Source organism: Poecile atricapillus, chromosome 6 (genome assembly GCF_030490865.1).
Source record: "Poecile atricapillus isolate bPoeAtr1 chromosome 6, bPoeAtr1.hap1, whole genome shotgun sequence".
Taxonomy (NCBI): Eukaryota; Metazoa; Chordata; class Aves; order Passeriformes; family Paridae; genus Poecile; species Poecile atricapillus.
The window spans coordinates 35,668,696-35,694,937 of NC_081254.1; the positions used below are offsets into that span (position 1 = coordinate 35,668,696).

The 26,242-nt window shown below is 43.7% G+C and overlaps 1 protein-coding gene across 1 annotated transcript in view; it reads right to left on the reverse strand.

Moving 5' to 3' along the window:
- The window catches only part of ADAM12 (ADAM metallopeptidase domain 12), a 171,231-nt gene that overhangs the window by 66,878 nt on the left and 78,111 nt on the right, over positions 1-26,242 (reverse strand). Inside the window, exons 4-5 of the mRNA XM_058841872.1 lie at positions 7,548-7,626; positions 3,999-4,075 (exon numbers count right to left, since the gene is read on the reverse strand). Coding sequence (XP_058697855.1) covers positions 3,999-4,075; positions 7,548-7,626 — 156 coding nt within the window. The remainder of the gene's footprint in view (positions 1-3,998; positions 4,076-7,547; positions 7,627-26,242) is intronic.

Here is a 26,242-nt window from a genome sequence, read left to right on the forward strand (position 1 = left end):
GATTAGCCATTGTTCCCTTTCCTGCACTCAGCATTTCCCGAGCCCTCTCTGCCACTCAGCTCCTCCTCCTCGGAGGAGCCAGCAGGATACAGATTAAGGCATGATTGTATTCTCCTCTAACCTGCACTTTAGGCAGCTCTCAGCCTCAGTTTCACTATTTCTGCCATTGTGCTCCTACGTGAGGCGAGGAGCTCGAATGTTATGTGTGTGAGGATGTAAGAGAGCTGAAAAATGTGTGTTTGAGAGAGCTGAGCCTCCTCCTCTCTCCTCTTCATCTCTCACCTCTCTGCCTGATGAACCAAACATTAGTTTTCAGATTTCACACAATCCTTCCTCACCACAGAACCATCACATCATGTTCAGGAGCTAAAAACACATCTGAGCTGCTCAGCCACGTGGTGGGAAGACCTTGATGGTTGGGGGAGGTCAGAGCAAGGTTCCTCCAGCTCAGCACCTCCCCTCTGGCCTTGGCCAACAGCAGGAGCTCAGGGCTGAGAGACAAGAACAGAACAAGCAGCTCTGAGAGCAGCAATCTCAGGGACATCTCAGGGTTTGACAGCCCTGCAGAGGCTCCCTGAGCTCCCCTTCTCAAATTATCACATCTTTTTGGAATCCATTGATACTTCTTACACTGACACCCACCTGTGACAGCTCCAGCGCTTCGTTATGGGAATGAAAAAAATACTTTCCTTTGCTCTAAAGTTTTGGTTGATGTCTCCTAATTTTGAGGTTATGAAGAATATTCAGTAATTGTCCCCTCTCCAGTGTGACATTCAACCTTGTTTCATCCTGCTCCTTTTCTCCGTCATCTCCTTTCAAAAGTGACAAATCCTGGTCTATTTTCTCTCCTCGGATAAAAGCTGCTCCATACCTTTGATCACAATTTTTGCCCTTCTCTGTACCTTTTCTGGATATAATGCTGCTTCTTCTTCTTCTTCTGAGATGGAGCAGAGGAGGGGAAAACAAGAACTGCATTCAGAACTCAAGACGTGAGCGCACTGTGGATTTATAAAGTGGTAATGAGGGTTCTTGTTTTATCCTCTATTTCTGTCTCAGTAATTCCTATGATCCCCTCTGCTTCTCTGACTGCTGCTGAGCACTCAGGCTTCAGAGCACACTGCAATGTGGAACCTATTCTTTATGAGCAGTTTAATATCTTTTAATGAACTCTGCTGATCTGGGGGAAAATGCACAGCCCCTACCTATCCACACCTGGAACAATGCCCAAGGTGCCTGTCTGCTGGGAGGGGGAAGAGATTGCTTCTCCAGGATTTCAGAGGGCTGACAGCGTGCACTTCCTTTCATTAGATGTTTTTCAGGCACTTGAACCTCACAGCTGTGTGAGGTAGGTAAGAATCATTAAATGGATTTCACAGATGGAGAAACTGAGACAGAGAGATTTGTCTGATTCACTTAGAACCTGTCACAAGGCCAGGAACAAACCTGAAAACGAGACCTGGCCTCGCTTCCAACAGCTGCTGCAAGTGAAAGGGCTGCTCCAGGCTGTCCCCACCTGGGGCTCCATGGCCACACAGTGCTTTATGTCTCTGCTCCTGCAGCTTGGAGTCTTTATCACACTGTGGAAAAACAAGAGTCCCTGCTCCAGCAAGCTGGTAGCACGTACATGGTCCTGTCCTGTCCTGTCCTGTCCTGTCCTGTCCTGTCCTGTCCTGTCCATATCTATTCTTTCAAGCTACCAAAGTTAGCCATGAAATTCTTTAGGGCTGTCCTTTGCTTGCAGCAGCCTGCTCTGGTGGAAGGTGTCCCTGCTCATGGTAGGGGGTGGAACTGGATGAACTTTCAGGTCCATTCCAACCCAAACCACTCTGTGTTCCTGTGATCAAGCACAGGCAACATCTGGGAGTTATTGCTGTCTGGGAGTTGCTGCTGGTGGCTGTTGGGCTGTGAAACAGGTTTGGTGGAGTGAATCAACAGAACTCTTATCACCAGACACTCTGTTTACCGAGCTCAGCACTGAAACAGGCACAGAAACTGAGATTTATCCTCATCTGATCTCCTCCTAGAACAGAATATGCACTGCAAAGGAAATTTCTGCAATTTTGTACTGAAAAAGTTGCTGCTCTGCTTTCCCTGCAGAGAAGGAGCCTAATCCTGGCAGTTTGCACTTTGGGGACTTGTCTGCAACAGTGTCAGGAAAATGTCCCTGCCAGCATCTCCTGTCTTGATACACCTGAACCACCTAAAACTGGGCAACAACGCTGGGAGCTCCACAGTTGTACAGAGAGCACTTTGGAGAAGAAAGAAAAGACTTCTAGAGAAGGATATTTTCTCTTGAGAATGATTAATTTCCAGGTAGTTCTGGAACAAGGACATCAATGCAGTCCCTGTCCCACGAGGTACAAATTTTCCCTGTGGAGCTTGCAGCACTGTGATCCTTTAACTAAAATACTGAGAGCTCAGCGTTAAATTTTGACAGTTTTAAATTCTGGATATATTTTACAACAATAATGACAGATAAATGTTGACTGTTCATGCAAAGGGTTTATTAAACTTTTGGAAGATTGAAGCACCCATAAAGCCCCTTTCTGTGCGGGAATGAGGCAAAGGAATCCCATCCACTACAGCAAATGGGTCATTCTCAGAGGGAGAAGGGTCCTGGGATCAAAGTCTGCTCTCTCTGCTGCTCTCTGTCCCAGAGCTCCCTTGCAAAAGCCTTGACAATGCCACTATTGCACAAAATGCAAAATCAAGGGGAAAAGATTCCAGCTGTTTGTGGATAAATTAAACCCAGAAAAGGCTGAGACAGCTGGAAATCTGACAGGAAAACTGGGTTTTCCAGGGAGAACGCTAGAGCCAATTTACAGTTAATTACTGTGATTTGGAACAGCTCTGTGAGTAAATACCAGACTCTGATTGTCCAAGTAAGAAAGATAATTGTTTCCTGAACTGTGCCCATTGCGTACTTGAAATGTTGTCATTCCATTCCTTTGTCAAATTCCAAGAGGTTTGGTTTTCAGCATGGGAATCTGCCACTCTGCTGTTAACAAGCAGCTAAAACCCAAAAGCTGAGCATCTTACCTGCCATAAACACAATTACTGAGCTCCACAACCATGCACCTTCTCTGTATCATAGAATCTTCCATTCTCTGATTTCTAAAGCCACCTCTCCTAATGATGAGGCTGCTGGACAATTTGTGATTCCACAGCTGGGAAAGCAGTGCTGGCAGCACTGGTGAGAGAGTTTTGAGGACAGAGAGGCCTGGAAAGCCACTGGGCACTGCCAGTAATGAAAATGTGCCAAGAAATGGGCACAGAGAGGGATGGGCAGCAGGAGAGAAGGGATGGCTCTTGGAAAAGCCCCCAAATTGTGTTATCTATTCCTTGTTTTTGCTCCTCAGAGCAACTAGAGGGAAAATGATTTGTAGGGATTCATCCAACATTTGAAAAAGAGATAGAGTCATGGAATCATTTCTGTTGGAGAAGCCCTGTAAGGTCACTGAGTCCAACCATCCCCCAGCACTGCCACGTGTCCCCAAGTGTCACCTCCTCAGGGCTTTTAATTCCTCCAGGGATGGGGACTCCAAACTTCCCTGGGCACCTGTGCCAGGGCTGGAAAAACTTTTCCATGAAGAAATTGCTCCCAATATCCACCCTGAGCCTCCCCTGAGGCCGTTCCCTCTCCTCCTGTCCCTGTTCCCTGGGAGCAGATCCCAAATCCCCCCGGCTGTCCCCTCCTGCCAGGGACTTGTGCAGAGCCAGAAATTCCCCCTGAGCCTCCTTTGCTCCAGCCTGAGCCCCTTCCCAGCTCCCTCAGGAATTCTCCAGCCCTTTCCCAGCTCCCTCAGGAATTCTCCAGCCCCTTCCCAGCTCCCTCAGGAATTCTCCAGCCCCTTCCCAGCTCCCTCAGGAATTCTCCAGCCCCTTCCCAGCTCCCTCAGCCCCTCCTGGGGCTCCAGCCCCTTCCCCAGTATTGATTCATTCATTAAAAGTCAAACCAAGCACTCAGGAGCTCGAATGCTGCTGAAATCTTGGCTCACCTGAGTCCTGAGCAGGTGCTGAGGCTGACGGAGGACTCGGGGTACCCCTGGACCTGGCCATGGTAATAGCAGTGACCCTGTGGCAGGAAGAGAAAACATTTCAGTGCTCACAAATGCTCTTTGCTCCTACATTTCCAGCCCTTTTATTTCAAGGTGATTATCAGTTTCAGGTCACAGCGCTCAGAATCACACTGACAGCACCTTTCCTGTCCCACCAAATAATCCCTGTGTTTAACAGGCCAAACAGCTCCTAAATGGGAAACTTTGGGTGCTTCCTAAACCCCAAAAGGTTATAGGAGGCTTTCTGTTTGGATTTGTGGTCTTATTTTTTAAATTTGTAAGGCTAACCCCGTTTTTCTGTGTTATTTATTTAAAGTTACAACACCAAATATTTTATAAAATTAATCAGATGAACAAATCAGCTGCTGCATTTTACTGCTTTCTATAGAGACCTCTCTTTTTATTTAAGGGCATTTAAATCTTTGTATCCCTAGAGGAGGTAAGTATGTAAAAAGAGAAGTATAACAAAGGCAATGCCAACCTTGTAACTTGAAAAAAAAATAATCACAAAGCAAATGAGGAGGAAGGGAAACAGGTTGTAAAGGAAAGTTTTTATTGAAATACCCAACCAAGTAGCTGCATGTTATTATAAACAACTAAGAATAAAGGAGGTCTTCTATTTTGAGAGACAACAGTCAAATTTAATTTTGTGGCCAGGTTATTATATTTCTTTAATAATCCACTTCTTGCCAAGCACACAGAGAAAGTTTCTAAGCACATTCACATATCTGTCTGGAATCAAGGCTAATTTCATTGCTGAGTAAAGGTTATATTGCATTCCCAATGGTGGGACTGGCTGGAAAGCAAGGATTGTGTCACAACCAGTGTTTCTTTTCTCTTGGCCCTTTGAATTCCACCTGGCAACCAAAAACTCTGCTCGAAAGGGTTCCTGTCTGATTAGTGCCAGGGAAGTTATCACTGCTGCAACCCAAAAGTCATCTCACAATTCTATGGCTTGGTTCATTATTGTATTAATTAACCTTTCCAGCCTGGGGCATGGTTTTCATTCTCAAATCCTCACATTGCAAACTTCTAAAAATTGCCTTGATTTTGGGGAAGAAAGCAACAATCTGGGCAAGATGGAATAATTCAGACAGGAATTTTCTGCAAATAAATTTATGCCAGGAAAAATGTTTGGAAGTGAACACAGAACAGCCAGCTCTGACTTTCTAAATACAAATCTCAGTGGCTTTTCTCAGTGGAAGAAATGACAGAAACAGGGTGAGAGTCTTTTACTCCTGGGCATTTTTATCATCAATCCTCATAAAGAGTCAGTAACACATCAGCAAAGATAAAGCCACAATAGAAGGGAGGGGGTCATAAATTGAATTTTTTGAGGGTGAATTCACTCACAATTGCTACAGATGTCAAACTTTTAGTGTGGGTGCACTGTTTCACTTTATTTCAGTATTATCAGTTCCACGCACCCAACTGATAGAAGAAAAAGAAATGCCTCCCCCTACTCCAGGACTGAATATGCTAAAACAAAAAATTAAATGGGTTTATTCAGATTGCTTAAAGCAAGCATGAGGCAGAGGTGAAGCTCAGAGCTCCTGAGAAAGAAATTTTTGGGTTTGAGCTTCACCAGAGCTGAGCAGTGAAGGAGAAGGGCAGCCAATATCTCACCCCACGCAGCTGCTGCCGTGGTCCAGCTGTCTTTATCTAAGAGTGAATTATGGCAAAGGGCCTGATTTCTTTCCCTCTCCACATACAACTTGTCATTTTATTAACTCTGAGCTCTTGGTTGTGGCCCATTTCACAATTTCTCTGAGATCCAGCTATGTGATGCCAAAGTTCAATATCGAAAATGTAAACTTATCAGAGCATGGCCTGCAACGGGACTGGGAGAAAATTGATTTCTAGCTCAGTAACTCCACTGAATTGTAGGGGGTTTTTCTGCTATCACATCTTTTTATTCCTGTAAACTAGTATATAAAATGGGTGACCCCTTAAAAACAAGTAATTATCAAGGCTGATCCATCATACTTAAAACAGTACTCTACCCTTGCTTGAGATCATTTAATAAATAGCAGCTTTTGACAATTTTCCAGGTGCTATAAACTGAAAAATAACCTAGCCACTGACTTGTGTGCTAGAGAACTGCCCAAGTGACAGCTCCACAAACCTGCCTTGCTTTGACCTCCAAACAGAATTCAGCTAAGCAACTTTTCAATGGAAAATCGGATTTGGTTTCTACTCCAGACTGTATCGATGTCCTCAGTGAAGAAGAGATATAAAAATAAAATCGGGGACTTATCTTTTCTCAACCATATTGCAACATGTAATGAAAAATGAATTCACTGATCTTTCTCTTTTTCAGGCAGCAAAATGCACTGTCATTATTAATCATGACTTACTTTGCCATTATGCAAACAGATGTTGTATTTTAGCAAGGAAAACCTGTCATTACCTGTACACATACTCCTGTTAACTCAGGTAAATCTCTAAAAGACTCATGTGCTTCATTTATTTCCTTTTACTTCCTTCAGGAGTCTTCCTGCTCCTAAAACAAATGACTATTTTCTCCTGAGCTGATTTTGAAGGAGATATGAGCACCCAGCAAAATGAAAGCGCTGAAAGCTTTCAAAATGATTGCTTTACTTGGGGTGTCTGCAGCTATAATGAAGGTGCTTTTTCAGAAATAAGATGTTATGCAGAGAAATAACTCCTTCCCCTGATCCCAGCAAAGCCCATTATGGATGGGAACACAAAGCACGGTGTCTCTGCTGACAGAGTCAGTAAGTAAATACCATAACGTAACAAGTACTTTATGGGACTTAGGCAGATAAAAGATAAGCCTTGTAATTAAAATGGCTTGCTGCATTATTTCTAATTAAGGCATTCATGCTGTCAGAGGACAAAAACATTCCTGCCTTAAGGGGTTCTTATTTGTAAAAAGCAGGTTTTAACTGATTCTTTTAACAAGCCATATTTTGTATATATCCATATTTATACATGTACATAAACATACACATACATACACACAAATACAAGTATAAAGTACATCCACAACACACTTATGGCCTGGATTTAAAAATAAACCAAACCAACACTCTCTTCCAAACCCCACCCATGATTTCCCCAGGGAGGAAAGACACCCAAGCCTTCCACCCTCTGACATGAACTTTTGCACTCTGGAAATCAGATATTTAGGGTTTTTTCCCCCCAAACAGAACCAGGGCTTTTCTCCATAACTAATCAGTCATAATTGCCATAATTATAAAATTTTAATGGGTCTATTTCCAAGAAGCTGAAAAAAAAAACCTCACAAATTTTAAAAGTCACCTGGTTCAAATCCCAGAGCTCGCCTTTAAAGTCTGCCTCTAAAAATTTGTGTGTAGGATCAGAGCAGTGACAAAGACACTGAAGGCAACAGTAAAAAAAAGATCACACATTGAGCTGTTTCCTGCCAGGGCTCAGATCCTGGCAGAGAACACTTTGGATTTTAAGGATGAAGCATCATCTCGACCCACCACACCCCAACCTCACCGTGTGATTGCGTGTGAGAACCACGTCAGCGCCGTCCCGCAGATAATGGGTCTCTGTGAATCCTCTGGCCAGCAGGCCCCTGGAAAAAACAGAGCACACGGAATATTGAGGCCACCTCACCTTGAATTTATCCTTTAGCAGTTCTGTTTGAGATAAGGATCAAAGCCAGGCTTTAAGGATTCGATGACTACGGGGAATAAGGGAAAATAGAACTCCAAATATTGAAGCTGCAGGACACGGACACTCCCTGTGGTAATTGTGAATAGGCTACAAGTTCCCAGACTGTTTTCTCTTCCAAATGAGGACTCTGTGCCAGTACATTTCAGAGTTGAATATTCCATGTAATTTTCAACACATTTTAGGTTAAATGGGAAATCTGGGGTTTAGGGTATTGTTAAGTAATGGTGGTTTGTTGAAAAGGAAAATGTGTTCCCCGTGTTCCTTATTTTCCCATCTAATCTGTTGAATTCATCAGCAAGTGACCACCCAAAGACCAATTTAGCACATGGTGAGTGAAAAAAACTCCTCCTATTGACACTCCAGGGATAACACTGCATGAACATCACAGAATTTACAGCACTGGATTTATCCCGGTCATCTGAAAGGATATTCACAAATGGAAATTTAACGATTTCACAGGAGACTATGCATGATCATGTCTGGGATGAGGCAGTTTGTTCCCATTCTCTCCACACTTCCCCTCCTGCCTCTGACAATGAGATAAAAAATCTGGATTTGCAGTTGTCATTTTCCAGGAATCTCCAGGGAGCGGCACTTGCGTGATAACCACAAAAATTTCTCCTTTTGTAGGGAACTCATGGAAGAGGGAAAGCTGCATCTGCCTCTTTTTCTTAGAAAAAAAAGGGAAGTCTTGCTATTGATGTGTCTTCACCTCCTTACATAAAGAGCATTTCTAACCAAGGCAGAAGGAGAAGCACTCATTCACATTTACTCCTAACGTAGGTCTGGAGTTGTGCTCCTCATCACAAACATCCTTGAGTTTGGACAAAATTCCTGGTGAACAGCAAAAGCACAATACAGAAGGAGCCAAGAGGTAAATGCCACCATCACCTTCAGAAAACTGGAGAGTGCAGAACACTGAAAATCCCTGGCTCTGCAATTCACAATGTTCATTCTGTTCCACTTCCAAGAGGTCTTTCTCCCTTGGATTGTTCACTCAAACAAACCAGGCCCTTTCTTTCATTTAAAGCTGGTTAATGCTGCACCCCTGCAAATATTGTGGTGGGAACCATTAAACAGTCGTGGTGCACATTTCTTGTATTTGTATAAACATTAGAACTAGAGCATAAACACACGTTTAATTTTCATTACTGATTAATTTGCATCACATTAATACCCAGTGGCTCCAGCAGGATCTGGTTGTGCTAGGAACTCTACAAACACTTATTAGGGAGAAAACCCAGCTTTAAAAGCCTCTGTCTTGAGGTATGAAAAAAAGAAGAAAAAGAATGAAGCGAGACCCAAAACAAGAAAAGGAAAAAAAGAAAATAAGGAAGTGGCAAGGCAAAAAATGAAGCCCCAACACATTATACTGAGCATTCAAACAGAGATTCTCACATTTAACTTTTAAATTTTTCAGGTTGAGGGATTTATTAGCATATTAACAGATATGGAATGTTGAAACACTGCAGCATTTGGTGGGTTTGTAGGAACTGGATCTCTGGCAACCACCACACCCACAGCAGGCCTTGATCAAAGATCTTGGGTTGATTTAGATAAACAATAATAAATTACACCCACCCATGGTGCCTCAGACTTGCCTACAGTGGTGATCTCAGCCCTGGTGCCTGCAGCCTCCACAAGCTCTGCAGGAACAAAGTGGGCTGTGTCCAGCAATCATGGAATGGTTTGGGTTGGAAGAGACCTTTGAGATCTTCCAGTTCCAGCCCCTGCCATGGCAGGGACACCTTCCCCTATGCCAGCCTGCTCAGAGCTCCATCCAACATCCCCTGGGCACTGCCAGGGATCCAGGGGCAGCCCCAGCTGCTCTGGGCACCTGTGCCAGGGCCTGCCCACCCTGCCAGGGACAATTCCTGCCCAAAATCCCATCTAAACCCACTCAGTGTCAGTTTGGAGCCTCTCTCCTTGTCCTGTCACTACACCCCCTTGCAAAAAGTCCCTCTCTGTTTCCTACTGTCTCATCATCACAAACAGCAGCTGCTTTCATAATTATCATTATTTATCTAACACTGCTAAATTCTGCACTTATCAGGCATTAATTGCCTTTGTAAAGGCAAGATCCCATCGCTGAAGCCAACAGAGTTTCACTGTGCAGTTTTTGGAAATGGGATTTCATCCAGGACAGGGGAGTAAGTTTCATTTAATGGGACAAAGTACAGGTAAAGGTAACAGATGTAGCAGAAGGGCAAAGTGATTGAGCAACACACTTGCTTTGTGCTCTGCTCTTTCCAAGGTGTTTGACAGCAGTGATGATAAAGGTGACCTTTCTGCTGCTGTTCATTCTGCTCTAAGGCACAGATTTAGAAAATACTTCATAGATCCGTAGGTTTGAACACCAAAAGGGATTTGTGATCACCAGCCTGCCCTGCCCCATTACAGGGGTCATTTGACCCGAATTTATCTTCTGCTACAATGACAGGGAAAGAAGCAGATCCATTTTCCTACTGAAAAGAGCCCTTGCCTCGATTTCCAATGAAGATGGAGCTATCACAAACCAGGCAGGATTTTAACTAAGCCCAACCTAAAACCACTGCACTTTGTATTTATTTTAACTGTGCCAACATTCAGTTTCCAGCCACTGGATTGGATCTCATTCCCTCACATCAGAGCTTTATTTTCGCTTGAGTCTTCCATGGAAAGTTCTTCCCACTAAAGTGAGGAAACGTAGCAGGTAAACAAATTCCTGGTGTCAGCAATGTCCCTGCTGGACAAAGGATGAGAGTTTGATGCAGATCCTGAAAATACTGGCTGAAAGTAAGAATTCTTAGTGTGAGAATAAGACTGGTAAGAGCACCAAGATGATGGAATCCCACTGTTGGACAAACCTAAGGAAAGCAAAATAATGCCCCAGTGTGGAACACAGAGCTGGGGCTGCCCCTGGATCCCTGGCAGTGCCCAAGGCCAGGCTGGACATTGGGGCTGGAGCAGCTGGGACAGGGGAAGGTGTCCCTGCCATGGCAGGGGTGGCACTGGATGATTTTTGGTCTCTTCAAGCCCAAATCATTCTGTCATTCCATGATATCAAACCATGGAAATTTCACATGCCACTGGGAAAAGAAGACAGCTTTTCAGGAGCCTGAGTAACCCTCCTGCAGCTTGGTAACTCAGACATCAGTGCTGAGAATTCTGCTTTGCTGCCACTCCTGTGCTGGTGCCAGCCTGAGAATGAGCCAGGGAAGGGTTTTCTGACACTGCAGAGGGTCAGGACCTCTGAGACATTGCCAGGGAGTCCAGCAGTTCCTGGCAGAGGAAGGAGCTTTTATCCTCACTTGCAAAATGTCCAATATCCTAAAAGCTGTGTAGCTGGGTATGTAGGGTTGGTACCCAGGGACAGCAAGGCATTTCTTGTCAGGTTATGAAAATTAAGTGTAACAAGCACTCAAATTCCACCACTGAGCTTGCACTTTCCAATTATGGCAATAATGTTCAACATACCAAACAATCAATCCAGCACATGTATCTATTAGGTAATTTAATTACTCTCCCACCCCTCAAAGATATGCAATATAATGGATTGATTTACATTTTTGGTTTTGACCCAGAGTAAAGGAGATTAATAGAGGAAAGTAAATTAATTTAGATGGCAAGCTACTTAACCTAATTGGATCAATGTAATTCTGAAAGAGCAGGGATCAAAATAATATTAATGTATCATAGAGCAATTCATCACCATGTCTGGAGTTTCAAATGTTGCCAGCTACAATGCTCAGCAGAACCAGATGATTATCAATACTCTGCCCTACATGAAGAGACAGAAACAAATGCTGTGGAGAACTGCATCAGCTGCTTGATGTGATTTTAAAAAATCAGCTGAAACAACACTACCACTTTCTCACTGATGCTCCAAAAGTGCAATTCTTGAGCACAATTAGTTACAAATTTTGTCACTGTGTTTATCAGCACAGTGATTTTTTCACATCCACAGAATCACAGGATGGTTTGGGAAGGAAGGGACTGTAAAACCCATCCAGTTCCATCCCCTGCAATGGCCACAGACATCTTCCACTTGTTCAGGATCAAATTTCCCAGAGCCAAATGAACAAGTAGAAGCTTCCACGGCCCAGAAAGATAAATTTTATGCCTCCTGATTTCTGACAGACACAGCACAGGCTCCCTCATCCTCTGTAAGTCAGCAGAAAGCTTCCATGTCAGACTTGCTGAAACATTTTCAGGTGTCAAGCAAGAACCTAAGCCTCAGAGAATATGATGAATGTTATTTAAACTTCTAATCCTCACCTTCCTGGACCCCCACAAGGTGAAATTTGAGGTGGTTTGTTTGGGGAGGGGAAAAGTGTCCTGGTTCAAGCACATCAGATTTTTTTTCCTCAATCCATTTAATGACAGGAGCGGTAATTTAACACACTGCCTCCCACTTGCAAATGAGAAAATCAGTCTCTGCTCTCCAGGCACCAATATATTATTTCAAAAGGTTATAATGATATTTCATCACCCTGGGAGAGTCAGACAGACAGTCACAGGAGTCAGAGATGGAAAAAAATCCAGTGGATCATACAGAGGGCCTGCTGGAAGCCAAGTGTGCCATAGATCAAACCAGGTTCTGCCTCACCGAGCTGCAAATGTCAGGAGCAATGCTGATCCCACCACTTTGCAGGGGAGATTACTTTGCATTCCAACAGATGTTACTGTCATGATGCATTTCCCAAAATCCAGCTTTTTCCAGTTTTTCCTAGCCCATTTCTTTCACCAGCTGAGACAATTGCTTTCCTTCTTGGTGCATCTGTCATTCACATAGGTGCAGATTATTATCAAATTGTCCTTCAGCCATCCAGGCGGCAAGCACCGAATATCAGGCTGTAAAAAAGGACAAGAACTGTGCACTTTTCATGTCAGTGCTACTCAGGAAAAAATCTCAGCATCATCTCAGCAGGAGCAGACCCTGGGGTTCAACATCACAGGTTACCTGGTTTCTCAGTAGTGGAGAGAAGGTGCTGTGCCCTACTGAGCTCTGGAGAGGAACACAACACTTTGTGTGCTCTGAAAGCTGATTTTCTGCTCCCCCTTGGCTTTGATTCACAGCTCTGTGTAGTCACTCTACTTTAGGAACTGCTGTTTCAGGAAAAACATGGAATATTTTTATTTCTTTGTAAAGGATGGCAGTCAGGGCCAGGCAGAGGTGGTGCAGGGCTGGCTCAGGTGTGACTGTGCTCCTCCTTTCCCCTCAGGTGCTGCCTGCAGCTCACACACACCCCTGGCTTTTACTCAGACTTTTTACTCTTCTTTGTCCTTCCCAATGATCCAGTGCCTGTTTTCTCCCTCATTCAAGCACTGCCTCGCTCTGTTATACAAACTCTTATTAAAACCCCTCTGGCGATGCATTTGAAACCTTTCCTGCATCTGGGGGAGGTGAGGAGACTGAAACAGGATAGTGAACATGCAGTTATAAAAAATGTCATTTATTCTGCTTGCTGACACCAGCCTACTCCATTAATTCTTAAGCATCTCAATTCAGGTCATTTTGACCTTTACACTGAAATTAGTTGTTATTTCTTCAATTGCAGCATTTTTTCCTCAGGTACATCCAGAGGAATAAACAAGTCTATTAAACTGCTGCCTCTGCTGTGGTGGTCTCAGTGCAAGCACTCACAAAGGTGATGTTCACAGAGGTGTTTTTCAATTCTTCTTTCTCATTACAATGTGAAAAATGAGTTCAGCATGGGTAATGAGTTTCCCATGCACAGGGACCTAACACCATTCTATTCACAAAACCATCTCATATTCTTTAAACACGCCACATTCTTTCCCCTTGTTTAATTATCTTAAGTGATTTGAACTGCTTTTGGACATTTTCCCATTGAATGTCTCCACTCCATAATATCCTATCTGCCACACTCCAGTGTACTGCCACAGAGGGGCTGCAATGTCATAATTGAAGAACCTGAGAGATTGAAATTCGTGAGCTTAATTAGCACAACAATTCAGAGGAAAAGAGGGGAGTAAAATAAAACTATAATAGCTGGGAAACCAACCAAGCATCCCAGGTTTGAATAGTAACTCTATGGTAGTAGCCTGCAGCTTATTTCACATGCTCTGGAGATAGACAATTTGAGGAGATCATACATTAGATTTGGAAAATATGTCTTTGTGCTTGCACCCAGTCCTTTTGATGCAGAAATTCATATAATCCTGTGCCTACAGGAATCCATGTTAAAATATATCCCCTGGAATGAGTGGAATAGTGCCTGGCACACTGAGAAGCAATTCTGACAAACATGTGCTACAGGTGAGAGCCATGGACAGCGTGTGGGAACAGGCACTCCCATCCTCAGCTGCTCTCTGTCCTGCTGGGAACAGGGGGAGAAGAGGGGAAAATGCACCTTTTAAAGCCTCCAAGCCCCCTGGAAAACCCAATTTGTTGGTCTAAGCCAACAAATCCGAGCAGCTGAGGGAGAAACGCAGCTCCCAGGCTGGCAATCACCCACTGATCCAGAGTTTTCTTCTTCTTTCCTGACTGCTGGGCAAATAATCCATGAGCTTCACGTCCCCAAACTGCAATAGGCAAAGATTGAAATGAAATCCAGCACGTTGTTGGCCTCCCGTGCTGTTCTGGGCTCTCGATGCACGCCCCGCTTCCATCGCTCACTGTCACATTTATGTCACCATTTACGTGACAAAACTGTAGCATTTATTTATCACTCTAATTCCAAAACGTTAATGAAGAGACTGCTGCTAACCAGTGTGGTGGGGAAAGCATAAAGAAGATAAATAACATGTTTTTCAACAAAGTATGTGGGTAAAAAAAGAAGTTATCTCACTAAAAGGGCTTTAAATTGGTCTGGATGTCCAGGGTATCCTAATGGGGTGGGTTTGGGTGACCCTAAACCTCAGAGGGGCTTTGAGGGAAGAAACAACACACAGGGCACGTGTGGGGGAATTAAAGGAAGACCAGCAAGGTTCACTCTGTCTCCACAAGAGACACAGCAGAACTTCTCCAGCAGGAGAGGGAATGGCAGCACATCCATGGACTTTGGCTGGAGCTGATCAATCTCACACATCCCAAAAGCCAAACTCACAAATGGATTCCCAGCATTCCCAAGTTAACCTCAAAGACTTCCTGACTGCTTTTCACTGTCCAATTCTGAGTTACCAGAGCTTGCAGCACCTCTCTTGGAGCTGTTCTTGTGAGGAATATTTCATATCAGCTCCCTGAGCTTCCCTGTGTGGTGGATTAACAGAAATCCTGTCACTGGTTCAGCTGGGCTGGGTGCCATGAAAAACAAACAATTCAGGAAAGGCTCCAGAATAACACAGGCCACAAATTGTTCTCAGTGATGGAGAGCTGCTGGTGCTTACTGGCTAATGGATTTTTGATGGGAAAACACAATTCTGTTCATTTAGGCCAAGCCTGTAGGCTGCCTGCTTTGGGAGACTTTACTGCTTGAGCTGCACTAAGCAGTTTCAACCTGGGCTAATGGAAGTGGGATCAGTGAAACCCTGAAGCAAGGTGCCAGAAGTGAAAGCATTCTGTTGGAAATAAGCACCGAGCTCCTGCACCCCTGAAGTGTCTGTCAGAAGGAACATGCTCTGCTGCCCTGCAGGCTGAGCCCAGACCCATCTGTGCAAGAGAGAATTCCAGCCTGGCTTGGGCTGGACCAAAGGCTGACACGGCTCTGGAGCTCCTGGCTGCCCTTCCAGGGATCTGCTCCTCACAGGGCAGTGCTGTGGCTGATGATGAAAAGCACATTTCCCAATATTATGCTTCCACTAAAACTTCTCCCAGACAATCTCAGAGCTTTTTATGACGTTCTGATCTTGCCTGCCCAATACAGCGTTGAAGTTGTAGATGCAGGAAACCCTGAACAAAACCAAAGCTGGAAAGACTCCCCAGAATCACTGAGATGTTTCAGAAGCTCAGAGGCACATACATCACAAGTGGCAGACATGATCTTTTTAATGCATTATTTTCCAACATCCCAGTGCTGCCTTTCATGAAACTAATTCTTTCTAGGCCCTGTAACACTCCTAGGATGGCATATTTTCAGTCAGTAGTAAGTTTGGAGATACTGGGCTGGAAAGCTGTCAAATCCTATTTGAAATGTCTCAGTTAATTAAATATGTCACTTGTAGCTGAGTAAAATTATGCTGCTGAACAGATGTCACTGGGCAAATTGTCTGACTGTACTTGCATCTGAACATTTTCAGACTGCTACGGAATTCTGGTTAAAAGATCCAAGAAAACTGCTCTTAACACGGAAAATTTATAAACAGAGAAATTTAAGCAACTCCAATGAAAAATCAGAACTTATTAAAATAGAACTAACGAAATGCAAACAGTGCTGAGGGATTACAAAAGGTTATTGCAAGCATCTGCAATACTTTTAGGAAGCCAAGTTCCCATAATAATGAAAAGTCACTGAGCCTAAATTTATCCTTAAACTCCAACCAACAATTACATCCTCTCTGTACCTTCCTCTTGCTTTGGAGTGTGTGCCTGTGGGCTTGCATTTGCATTTTTAATTTTAAAGAAGTTTTATTGCCATTTCTGCTTATTTGTTGAAACATGAAATCGTATTTTTGTTTTTAACTAAAATCACAATTTCCTCCTTGCCACCAGCACAAACCATTTGTTCTAAGCAGGCTGTGCTCATATTTTACTTGCAGAATCATGGGCTTCTAGAGATATGTCTTCATTTTGCCCTGTGCCCCACTGTCCTTCTCAATAACCTTTTAAAATGCTGGGTGAAGAGGGCAGAGATTGTAAGGAGATCTTTGTGTTTGAATCTGTGTTTAAATTCCCAAGCCTATAAATCTGCTTTAAAACTCAGCAGGTGCAAAAGCCCTAAAATAAACAGCAGGTTGTTAAACCAAAGGTCAGCCTAGTCCTATATTCTGTCTCCACCAGTGGCCAGTACTGAGGATATAACACATGAAGAGGAGAAACATCCTACATCTCCCCCAAATACTGCTCCTGCTCTGCCTCTGAATCCTTGATGAGCCAGGATCAGCACAGGGTGGAAACTGAGATTAAACACAAGCTCACAGGGGTGTTCTCAGTGTCTCCTGCCACTCTTCCTTCCCAATTAAAGCAATGACTTCCATGAAGATCAATTAATTTGGTAGCACAAGCAGGCTGCAGCTCTGTGCTCAGGGCACAATCACAGTGTGCTGTGCTCTGGAGGCTGCTCCCGTGGAGAGGACTTTGATTTCAGTGCTCAGCACAAATTTAGTGGGACAGAAAAGCAGCCAGAACATTCCCAGCGTGTCAGGAACCTGGGTGGTTTTGTTTGGAGGCTGCCTGGGAATGCTCATGGGGTTTTCTAGGGTGTGAGGGTTGTTCTTACCTGAGCAAGCAGAGCTGTGTGGGACCCCTGTCAACTCCTGCTAACACCATTCCCACCCCAAAAGCCCCCAGCTGCTCTCTGGCTGTGCCAGCAGCACCATTTCTTGCACAGAGGTGTCACTGCATGGTGCTTGAACCATTTCTTAAACAAACACATCCTCAAAGACAGGGGCTGCTCCCACCCTCAGCCCCTGGACAGGGGAACACATCCCAAACTCAGAAGAGATGCAGGAATGTGGCACTTGGGTGTCCTGGGAAAGCCTGGAGGGATATTTCAAATAACATCAGATCATACTCTCAGGAGATTATGGCTCATTTCCAACTAATTCTGCTTCAAGATATGACTTAAAATTAGGATGAGGTGATTCAAAACAAAACCATGGGCCTGAGCTACCATGCAATGAGTGAATTTATAGGGTGAAGGCAGCTGAAAGGATGGGGATTGAAATATTCCTCCTTCCTTTCTCTTTCTTAGCCACTAATTATGTTCCTACATTCCCTGCATTTTGCCTTAATCTTTCTTCATCATCTCTCCACTGCCTCTCCTTTTCCCTGCATTATTCCCCCCCCAGCCCAGCCCTTCTTTCATCACCTCTTACATGCTGAGGTTTATTATTCAACAGGAGAAACATTTTCCTTGCTACATAAAAGCACAAAAAGCAACAGCACCACACCGGTGCTTTTCTTCAACCAGCCTGAAACCACCTGGGTGCCACAGCAGGGTGTGAGGCTGGCACCTGCCAGTGCCCAGCTCCACAAGATGTGGCATCAGTGGGACCTTTAAAGGAGGTAACACTGCTCATCACCCCTGATATCAGGTCAGGCTCTGTGCTCCTGCTTTTCAGGCAGCAGAGGATGAATAACCAGTGAAATCAGTAAGGGTAAATTAGTTTTTAACGTCTTTCTTTGCTTTTTCACCTCTCTCTCCACTCTGCACTTCCCCTGAATCTAATTCCTTGACTCTGCCATGTGTCAGAGCCCTTTATGAGCAAATTAAACCCATCAATCCAAGAGCAAATGGCTGCAGGGGAGCACCAGAGCCGCGCCTGTGGATTTGGGGAGGTGAGCCAGGACTCTGCACCCCGAGCACGGAGCAGATGGACGTGGGCAGCAAGGACAGCAGAGGGCTGAGCCATCAGCATCCCTCCTCCTCCTCCTCCTCCTCCCTGCACTCACAAACACAAAGAGAAACCCCACAGCACCAGCTCCTTCCTCTTTCTCTCATTTAGGAACTGATCAGCGTCAGAAGCAGATCCTGACTCCTCTCTGCACTGAGGTTTTTGGTCCAAACTCGCTCCTCACCCACTCTGAGGCTGCAGTGAAGTCACTGCAGACATGCTGGTTTAGTGAGAGAAGGATCAGACACCATCTTTTAGTGGTTAAGACACAAAATTATAATTTTCTTTTCAATTCCAGGAAGTAATTAGTTTATAATAACATTTAACATTTAGTTGCTGACAGAGATATGACACTTATCTTACATAAGTCATTTTAATTATTCCTACTAACCAAGACCTCAAAAATATTGTGCAGTCTGAGCTAACAATGCCTTCCCAGATATTTTTGGTTCTACTGTCATTTGAAAAATTGATGCCTAGAGCATCAGCATTTATCAAGCTCATTATAGATTTCATCCAAATGACTACAGATAATTAAAAGTATGCTTCATTTTTATTGTAATGTTTTCCCCCCTAACACTGCAAAGTAATTCTGTTGTTGCTCAGGGTTTTAGGAATTAATATAGACTCATCTGCCAGAAAATGAAGTTCCACAGGATTATAGGCAAACTATTCATATATCCAGATGTGAGTCAAATGTGCAGAAATTACGTGTGCACACACACAAATATATGCACATATATACTTTGGAGTATTATATGCATTTTCACATATATTAAACTTAATAACATACATTAAACTTAGTCTTAAAAAATTAATTGTTAATTCAGAGACAGCTACAGAGCCTTGGGTAACCACTCCCTGAAAATCAGCCTTCTCTAAAGCACTTGGGCAAGCTGGACACAAAAAACCCCTTCAGAATTTTATTTTATACTTACATTTCTCTGTTTCTATATGAAATATATGCACCTGGTGCCCCATCCTCTTACATCACACAGATTTATTCACACTTAAATGAAGCAATTTTATGCTACTACTGCTGACCTGAGAAATCCTGGCAGCCTTTGCTTTATTTTCTGTAACTGTGTGAAGAAACAAATCCTTTGGGAATGTGTTCAACAGGATTCTGGAGAGCCCCCCTGCCCCAGCCAAGGTTGAAATGATGTATTGGAAGTTTTTAGTGATGTAAAACCCTTCAGGAGATTTCTGAGCTAGCTGGGCTTGCTCTGCACTGGGAACTGTCATGCCCAAGTGAAAACCAGGATTGCTGGATAAATGCAGGGTTGTATTTCCACACAGAACTGAATTAATTTTTTTTTTTTGTTTCTATTATTCATGGATCAGGCTATGCCTGTCATACCTGGAACTGCCATGACTCTTGTTAATAATGCTCATACAAAACTAGAAAAGGAATGGGTTTTTAGTGCTTCTGAGGCTGCAGAATTTAGCAGAGCCCTGAGTTTGACTGGCACAACCACAACACTGCACACAGAAATCTTCATTCCAGGATCCTAACACTGCTTGAATTAATTAACTTCACGTGTGATCGATTTTCCTTGGCACTCCCTTATCACCAAGAGCTTTATGTTTTTACATGACTTTCCATGTTACTTTGAAACTCAAATCACCTATAAATAGCAGTGGCATTAAAAAACAATTACAGATACATGCCTTTTTAATGTCCCTGTTATAATCCACACTGGCAAATCAGAGAGATAATATTTAATGAGACAGACACAGAAGAAACTCTCCTGATTTAGTGCTAACATCCATGTGAAGCAGTCCTAGCAAGGGGTTGCTGAGGCAATTTCAGACTGAAATAAGAAAGAAGAGGGAAAAAAAAAAACCATAATGAGAAGCATCTGACAGAAATATTAGGAAATTGATCTATATTTTATAAAGGCCATTTTATCCAAGACAGTTTAGGTTTCCTCCCACTCACGGAATGGATTCACAGTGAATAAACCCTTGACTCATGAGGATATTTCACACGCAGATTTGGATTTTATGTAAATTATTTAAGTATGTTTTAGGAAGTTTGGGCAGTGATGTAGAAATGTTCCCCTGCCTGCGCACATCAGTCAAAGAAATAACACTCATCACCAAGGAATTCAGCAGGGTAAAAGTTTTGCCAGCAGGCTTAAGACAAGAGTGCAGCATGGAAAAGATGAAGCTGTGTGATCCTATCCCTTAAATTTGTCTCCTGCTGATGACAGGAGGAGAAGGCAGTGCCTTGGCCCAGGCAGTTCCCAGAACAGCACACTGCAAGCTGCAGAAACCCAAACCCAGAGAACCTGGAGACATTTGGGAATACCACAACAGCCAAGAGGAAAACTTGGCAAATTTACAAGTGGGATCTCAAAAAAAAAAAAGCTTAATTACATGACAGGGTCAGACTTTTTTGCTTTATCTCCTGGACGTTAGCAAACCTCTCAGAATCATCTTTCTTTTGTTTGAGGTACACTCAGGCCAGGGCATGTTCATCCATGTTTTGGTGTTGGACAGGATCAGGTGAGGTGGGGATTGCTTTTAACAAGAGTGAACCAGAGAGACAAAAGCCCTGCAGTAAATCTCTCCAAAAGAATTCTCCAAAAGAAAACTTTGAGACACCATAAGAGAATCACAGAATGGTTTGGGTTGCAAGGGACCTCAAAACTCATCCAATGTCACCCCAACCACGGCAGGAACACCTTCCCCTGTCCCAGCTGCTCCAGCCCCAATGTCCAGCCTGGCCTTGGGCACTGCCAGGGATCCAGGGGCAGCCCCAGCTGCTCTGGGCACCTCTGCCAGGGCCTGCCCACCCTGCCAGGAACAATTCCTGCCCAAAATCCCATCTAAATATTTTATCTTTTGGTTGAAAACCATTTCTCATTGTCTTAGGCTCGAGGTAATCAACGTATAATTATCCAGTGCATGACAAGCAGGCAAAAATTCTCTTTGCTTCCTTGCACGCTGCTGAATTTTTACTCTTTAAAAGTCCAAAAAGAGACATAAAATATGTCACACCTACAACAAGAGTGGTTTTTTACTCCAGCCAGGTCAATACCTCCAGGGAAACTTGGTGAGAGATGTTCCCCTCCAACTTTTCCATGGCAGAGAAGCAGGAGATGACATTTTATCAGAGCAGCACACACGGAAGGGGCACGAGGGATTCTGCCACTGCTGTGTCTGTCTGCTCCCAAAGGCTACAGGGGAAGCACATGAGAAGGGAGATTGTCAGGGACATCTCAATAATATTGAACAAAAAAAGTTCCATCAGGTGAGGGGACAGAATGTACAAGCAGAGCCACCAACAAAACAGCAGGGAATCCAACAATTTGGGAAATGTGTAATGGGATCCTGAGCTGCTCCCCTCCAGACTTCTGGTTTTAATTAGATCCTTGTCCAAAATAATGGAAAGGGTTTTGGGTTTGGTGGGAGGTTTTTTTGGTTTTGTTGGTATGGTTTTTTGTTTTGTTTTTTTTTCTTTTTCATTGGTTTGGGGTTTTTTTTTTTGGTTTCTTGTTTTGTTTCTGTTTTAACTGATGGCTGATGTGTAGATTGCAAGAAATGAGCTGCTCTGAGATTAGACAGTGATATCATCGTGCAATCGACCCAGTCCAGCCACATTCCCTTTTCCCCAGCAGCTCTGCCAGTTCTGGCTGTTTTGTTATCAGGCTGAGCAGGAAGGAGATGCTGCAGAAATTCCCAATATCCCCTTGTTATGAGGAGGCAGAGCACGGCTGAGGTGCATGGAGTGGGCAGAGTATAAAGAGGTGCAGTAAAACTGCCTGACACCTCCTGCATGCAAAGCTCATCAATCCCAGGCACTGCAGCCCAGCAGCTCAGCCAGATAAATAATAAAAGGCACCAAAGGCAAACAGAATTAAGGGAAATCAAAGCAAAAAGCACCAGAAAAATAGGTAGAATTTTTTGTTAATATGTATAGGTATTTCCCAGTGTCAGCAATGGTTTGGAGCAACCTTCCACTGCTTTGAGTCTGCTGAATACTAAGAAAAAATTAAAATTATCCCAGCCAAAACCAGAACAATGCTGTTCTCCAGTTCCTGACCAGCTTTTATGGGATGTTGTTGTTTCCTTAAAAAAGCCCATATTCACTGGAGTCACATTTTGAGCTACAAGCAGGGGATCCATTTTAGCAATAAATGTCCCCTGCCACGGCTTTTCAGGAAGGCAGAAACTTTTACCGTAATCTTTGTCACAGCCTTGGTTTTAGATGCCATTAATGAAATATCCCTTGATTCTGTCCTTGGACCTGCTTGGTCCTGGATTTCCCCTGGTTTGCTCCAATTTGTCACACTCCACACAGGATGAATATTCCAACTGCACTTTGGGAACTGCCATGTAATGCAATTTCCATGACTTTCTAAGGCATGTTCTTATCATAACACACCAAAAGCCCAAAATACTGGTTTATTTCCACCATTAAGAGCTATTGGGAGTTTTCCTTGGATTATGATCATCAGTGCAGCTGTTAATTTCTTTACCTTGATCTGATAAAAACTTTACTCTAAAGGAGTTCAACTGATGAATGCCCAGATTTGGTTTCATGGGCATATTTTGGACACAATTAGATAATGCACAGAAAGAAATATTTCAGAAATATTATGGCAGATCAGCAGAACCCCATCATTTCCTACTGACCTGTGGTGATTCACATCAGCTGAGAGAGACATGACAATAAAAAACAGAATGCAAGAGAGATTCTTTGAATTAACTTCAGGCAGCAAACAAATGAAGCTGAGTTTGGAGCTCAATGTAAGACAGCAATTGTAGCTGGTGAGGGAAAAAAAAAACCATCACAGCACTGGAATTCCAGAAATCTTCTCTCCTAAGAGGAAATACTTCTTGGCCTTTCTGATGGATGAGAGGCTCAAAATACAGTGTCACTGAAACAGGAGAGTGACTGCAGCTCCAGAGCCCCAAATCTGCCAAGACACAGAGAGCACTGCCAAAAAGGCATTTTAGACTTCAGCAAGACCAGAGCAGAGACTTTTTGGCTTGTCTCAGTTTCCTGATGGTTAAAGGCTGGAAAGGTGCCAGAACCTCAGCAAAAATACCTGGAAAGCCTGTGTGGGATGAAAACAGCCAGGAGTGTGTCTGGGGAGGGGAGGGCACAGGAACATCAGTTCTCAGTGAGATTTCCCTCACTGAAAGTTTGCTGAGATCTGGAGAGTTTTAAAGATGTTCAAAGTTTCTCCAACACAAGTTTGTGACTCTGCACCTCAACAAACAGAAGGCAAATCTTCCCCCGCTTCCCAAAATTCCCCCTGCGTCTCACTGAGCTTAATTTTGCTTCTGCATCTTCCCATTTCATTTTTCCCCTTTGATGCTTTAGAAACAAGAAATCTCACAATCTTTTGAGCTGCAGATGGTTCCAGAAGGAAAGCAGTGACCCTGGGAGAGGATCAGCACAAAAAGAGTCGAGGTTTTGTTTCTCTGCTTGCATCTGAAGGATCCCCTTTGCCAATTACAATTGGCTGCTGTCAGGGAGCATTACCCCTAACAAGATCTCCAGAAACACACAACCAACATGATCTTGAAGTTTCTAATACTGCAGATCTGTGCAAAGCTGGAGGACAGTGATTTCATGCTGCCAACAGCTGTCACAAGTAGTAGGGTTTCATCTTGGCGCTGGCCTAACAACAATCTTTTCCTTTTCTATTTTGTGCTCCGGCACATCTTCAGCTGTCACAGCAGATCTGTCAGGCAATATTACCCTCCCAACAATATCAGCTCAAATTGCTTCCCAGAATATTCCTCTCCTGGCCTCTCAAAGGCATGAGCCTATTTTCTCAACTGCAACAGTAGAACTAATTCACTCCCCGGCAGCGCATCTTTTCCCTAAAACACCAAATTTGAGATGTCAAAGATTAATCCAAAAGGCAAATTCATGTAAAATTGGTAAATCACAGCACTTATGTGCTGAGCTGTGGTGGAAAACTTCCCAGCTGAAGGGAAAAAACCTTTTGCTCGTGGCATCAATGCCATGGAAATTGAAGTTCTGCAGCCCAGTCTGACCGGCTGCCTGCAGCCTTTCAGCCACCAGGGAGATGGGGAATGTGCACTGCTCTTTTTAAGCTTTGCCACTTCCTTAATAATTATCTGTTCCTGGGATGGCAGATGTGAAGAATGTAACAGGAATCAAGTAAACAATAGCTTTCTAGTGGTATAGATATAAACATGGCTACTAAAACAAAAAACAGCCAAGATGGGGGGAAAGGGAAAATGGCATTTCAGGGGTTAAAAACGAAGGAAAAGCTGATTTAGTGGAAGGTGTCCCTGTCCAGACAGAGGGTTGTAAGTAGATGATCTATAAAGTCCCTTCCAACCCAAACCATTCTGTGATTCTCTGAAAGAGCTGCCACAGGTACCAAACACATCACAGGTCAGCACTCCCTGCTGCAGCGCTCAGAGAGCTGCTCAGACCTTTTATCCCCTCTGCCAACATCTGTATTCTGAAATCCTTTCTGTCCTTTCCTGCAGACACAGCTCTTGCTGTAGCAGAGCCTTGAACTCCTGTGGGTTTGCTGTAAAGTGTCAGCTGTGAGTAGCAGCGAAGGAGAAAGGCTGACAAATCCCCTTTCCCGCTGGATGTCTCTATGTTCCAAGAGCAGGTGTGCCACAGCATGAATATTTTTATTTCCACAGAGGAATTATTCCCTCATTAGAGCACACGAGCTGCCTGGCACAGCTGATTTCACACTTGGCTGGTGCAGATGATGCTACAGGTCACACAGTCATTTTCTGCCACGCAAGATAAAAACATCTCTGCTGCAGTCAAACCCCGAGCTGTCTTCATCAGAGTCGGCATTTCACTCAAATCATCACAGCAAATATGGTTTATCTGCAGGTAGGAGAAGAGAGGAGTAATCCAGCAGGCTGGATTCAATCTAAGACAGAGACAGATAACACACAGGACAGCTAAATTGGCTCTGTCCAGAGGTGGACATGCATCAAGTATCCCAACAGCAAACTGCAGACAAGAAAATGAAGTCCAACCAATTGAAATTGTAATGAAAAGTATTTTCAAGTTTTATCTTTTCTCTCTATTCACCTGCCAATGGCTTGTGGGGGGGGGGACAATTTCATTTTCCTGTTTAACCAAACACCTCCTCCTCTTCCCAATGGGCAAAGCCTACCAAGCCTGAATAGAAACTGCAGAATCATGGCAAGGATCCAGCTGAGATTTCAGCACCCATTTAAATAAAACCACGTGCTCAGTCCCAACTCTCTTCAGAAAAATCTTTAAGCACACAGCTGAAGCTTTTTAAGTGTTCTATTGTGTGGTTTTCCTTTTAAAATTGTTTGATAAAAGTAAATGTTGGGTAAACAAGTGCTTCAGGAGAGAAGCAGCTCTCAAGTGTGCAGGTCTGAACTGGGGCTTGTGCATTCTGTCAGCCCAGGTTTGCTCAGGGCACTTTCTGCAAAGGTGTTTCTGTATCTTGAAAGCCAAAAGGCAGCAAACAGGAAGAAAAAACTGAATTGTTCTTCATCTCCTTTGTGCACAGGAACTGCTGCAAACACCCAGAGCGTGACTCTTCACTGTGGCCCATTTAACAAAGAAAAATCAGCTGTAAGACACAAAAACCCACAACAGAGCATCACTGTACCTATAAATGTGCACTTTGAACTGCAGTGGCTCTGATATCCAGGAATAGAGAGGAAAATCCTGGCTCCTCTGAGCAAGAAGGCAAATCAAACACCAAGAGAAGAGAGCATGGCAAGTGCCATTCCATGCTATCATAAAGACAGAGGAGTGAGCAACATCATTCAGCAGGTATGGGCAAGGAAAAAAAAGTGCTTTCATTAAAAAAAATCATTAAAGAAAGGATCTCACAAGCAGGCCCAGCTCCTGCTTCCCTCAGGTATTCCTGGTCATCCATAACTATTAACATTTTTCTGCCTCACATCTGATTAACTCCCATAAGAGTTTGGAAAAGGCTACAAAAATCTTCATTAAAATAAAAGAAGGGGTAATTACAGGAAAGAGTCCCTTTGCAGCCCCCACGGTATTTACAGTTCCAATATCAGCAACTTCTGCACTGTAGGCAGAATGAAACATAATAAAATTAATT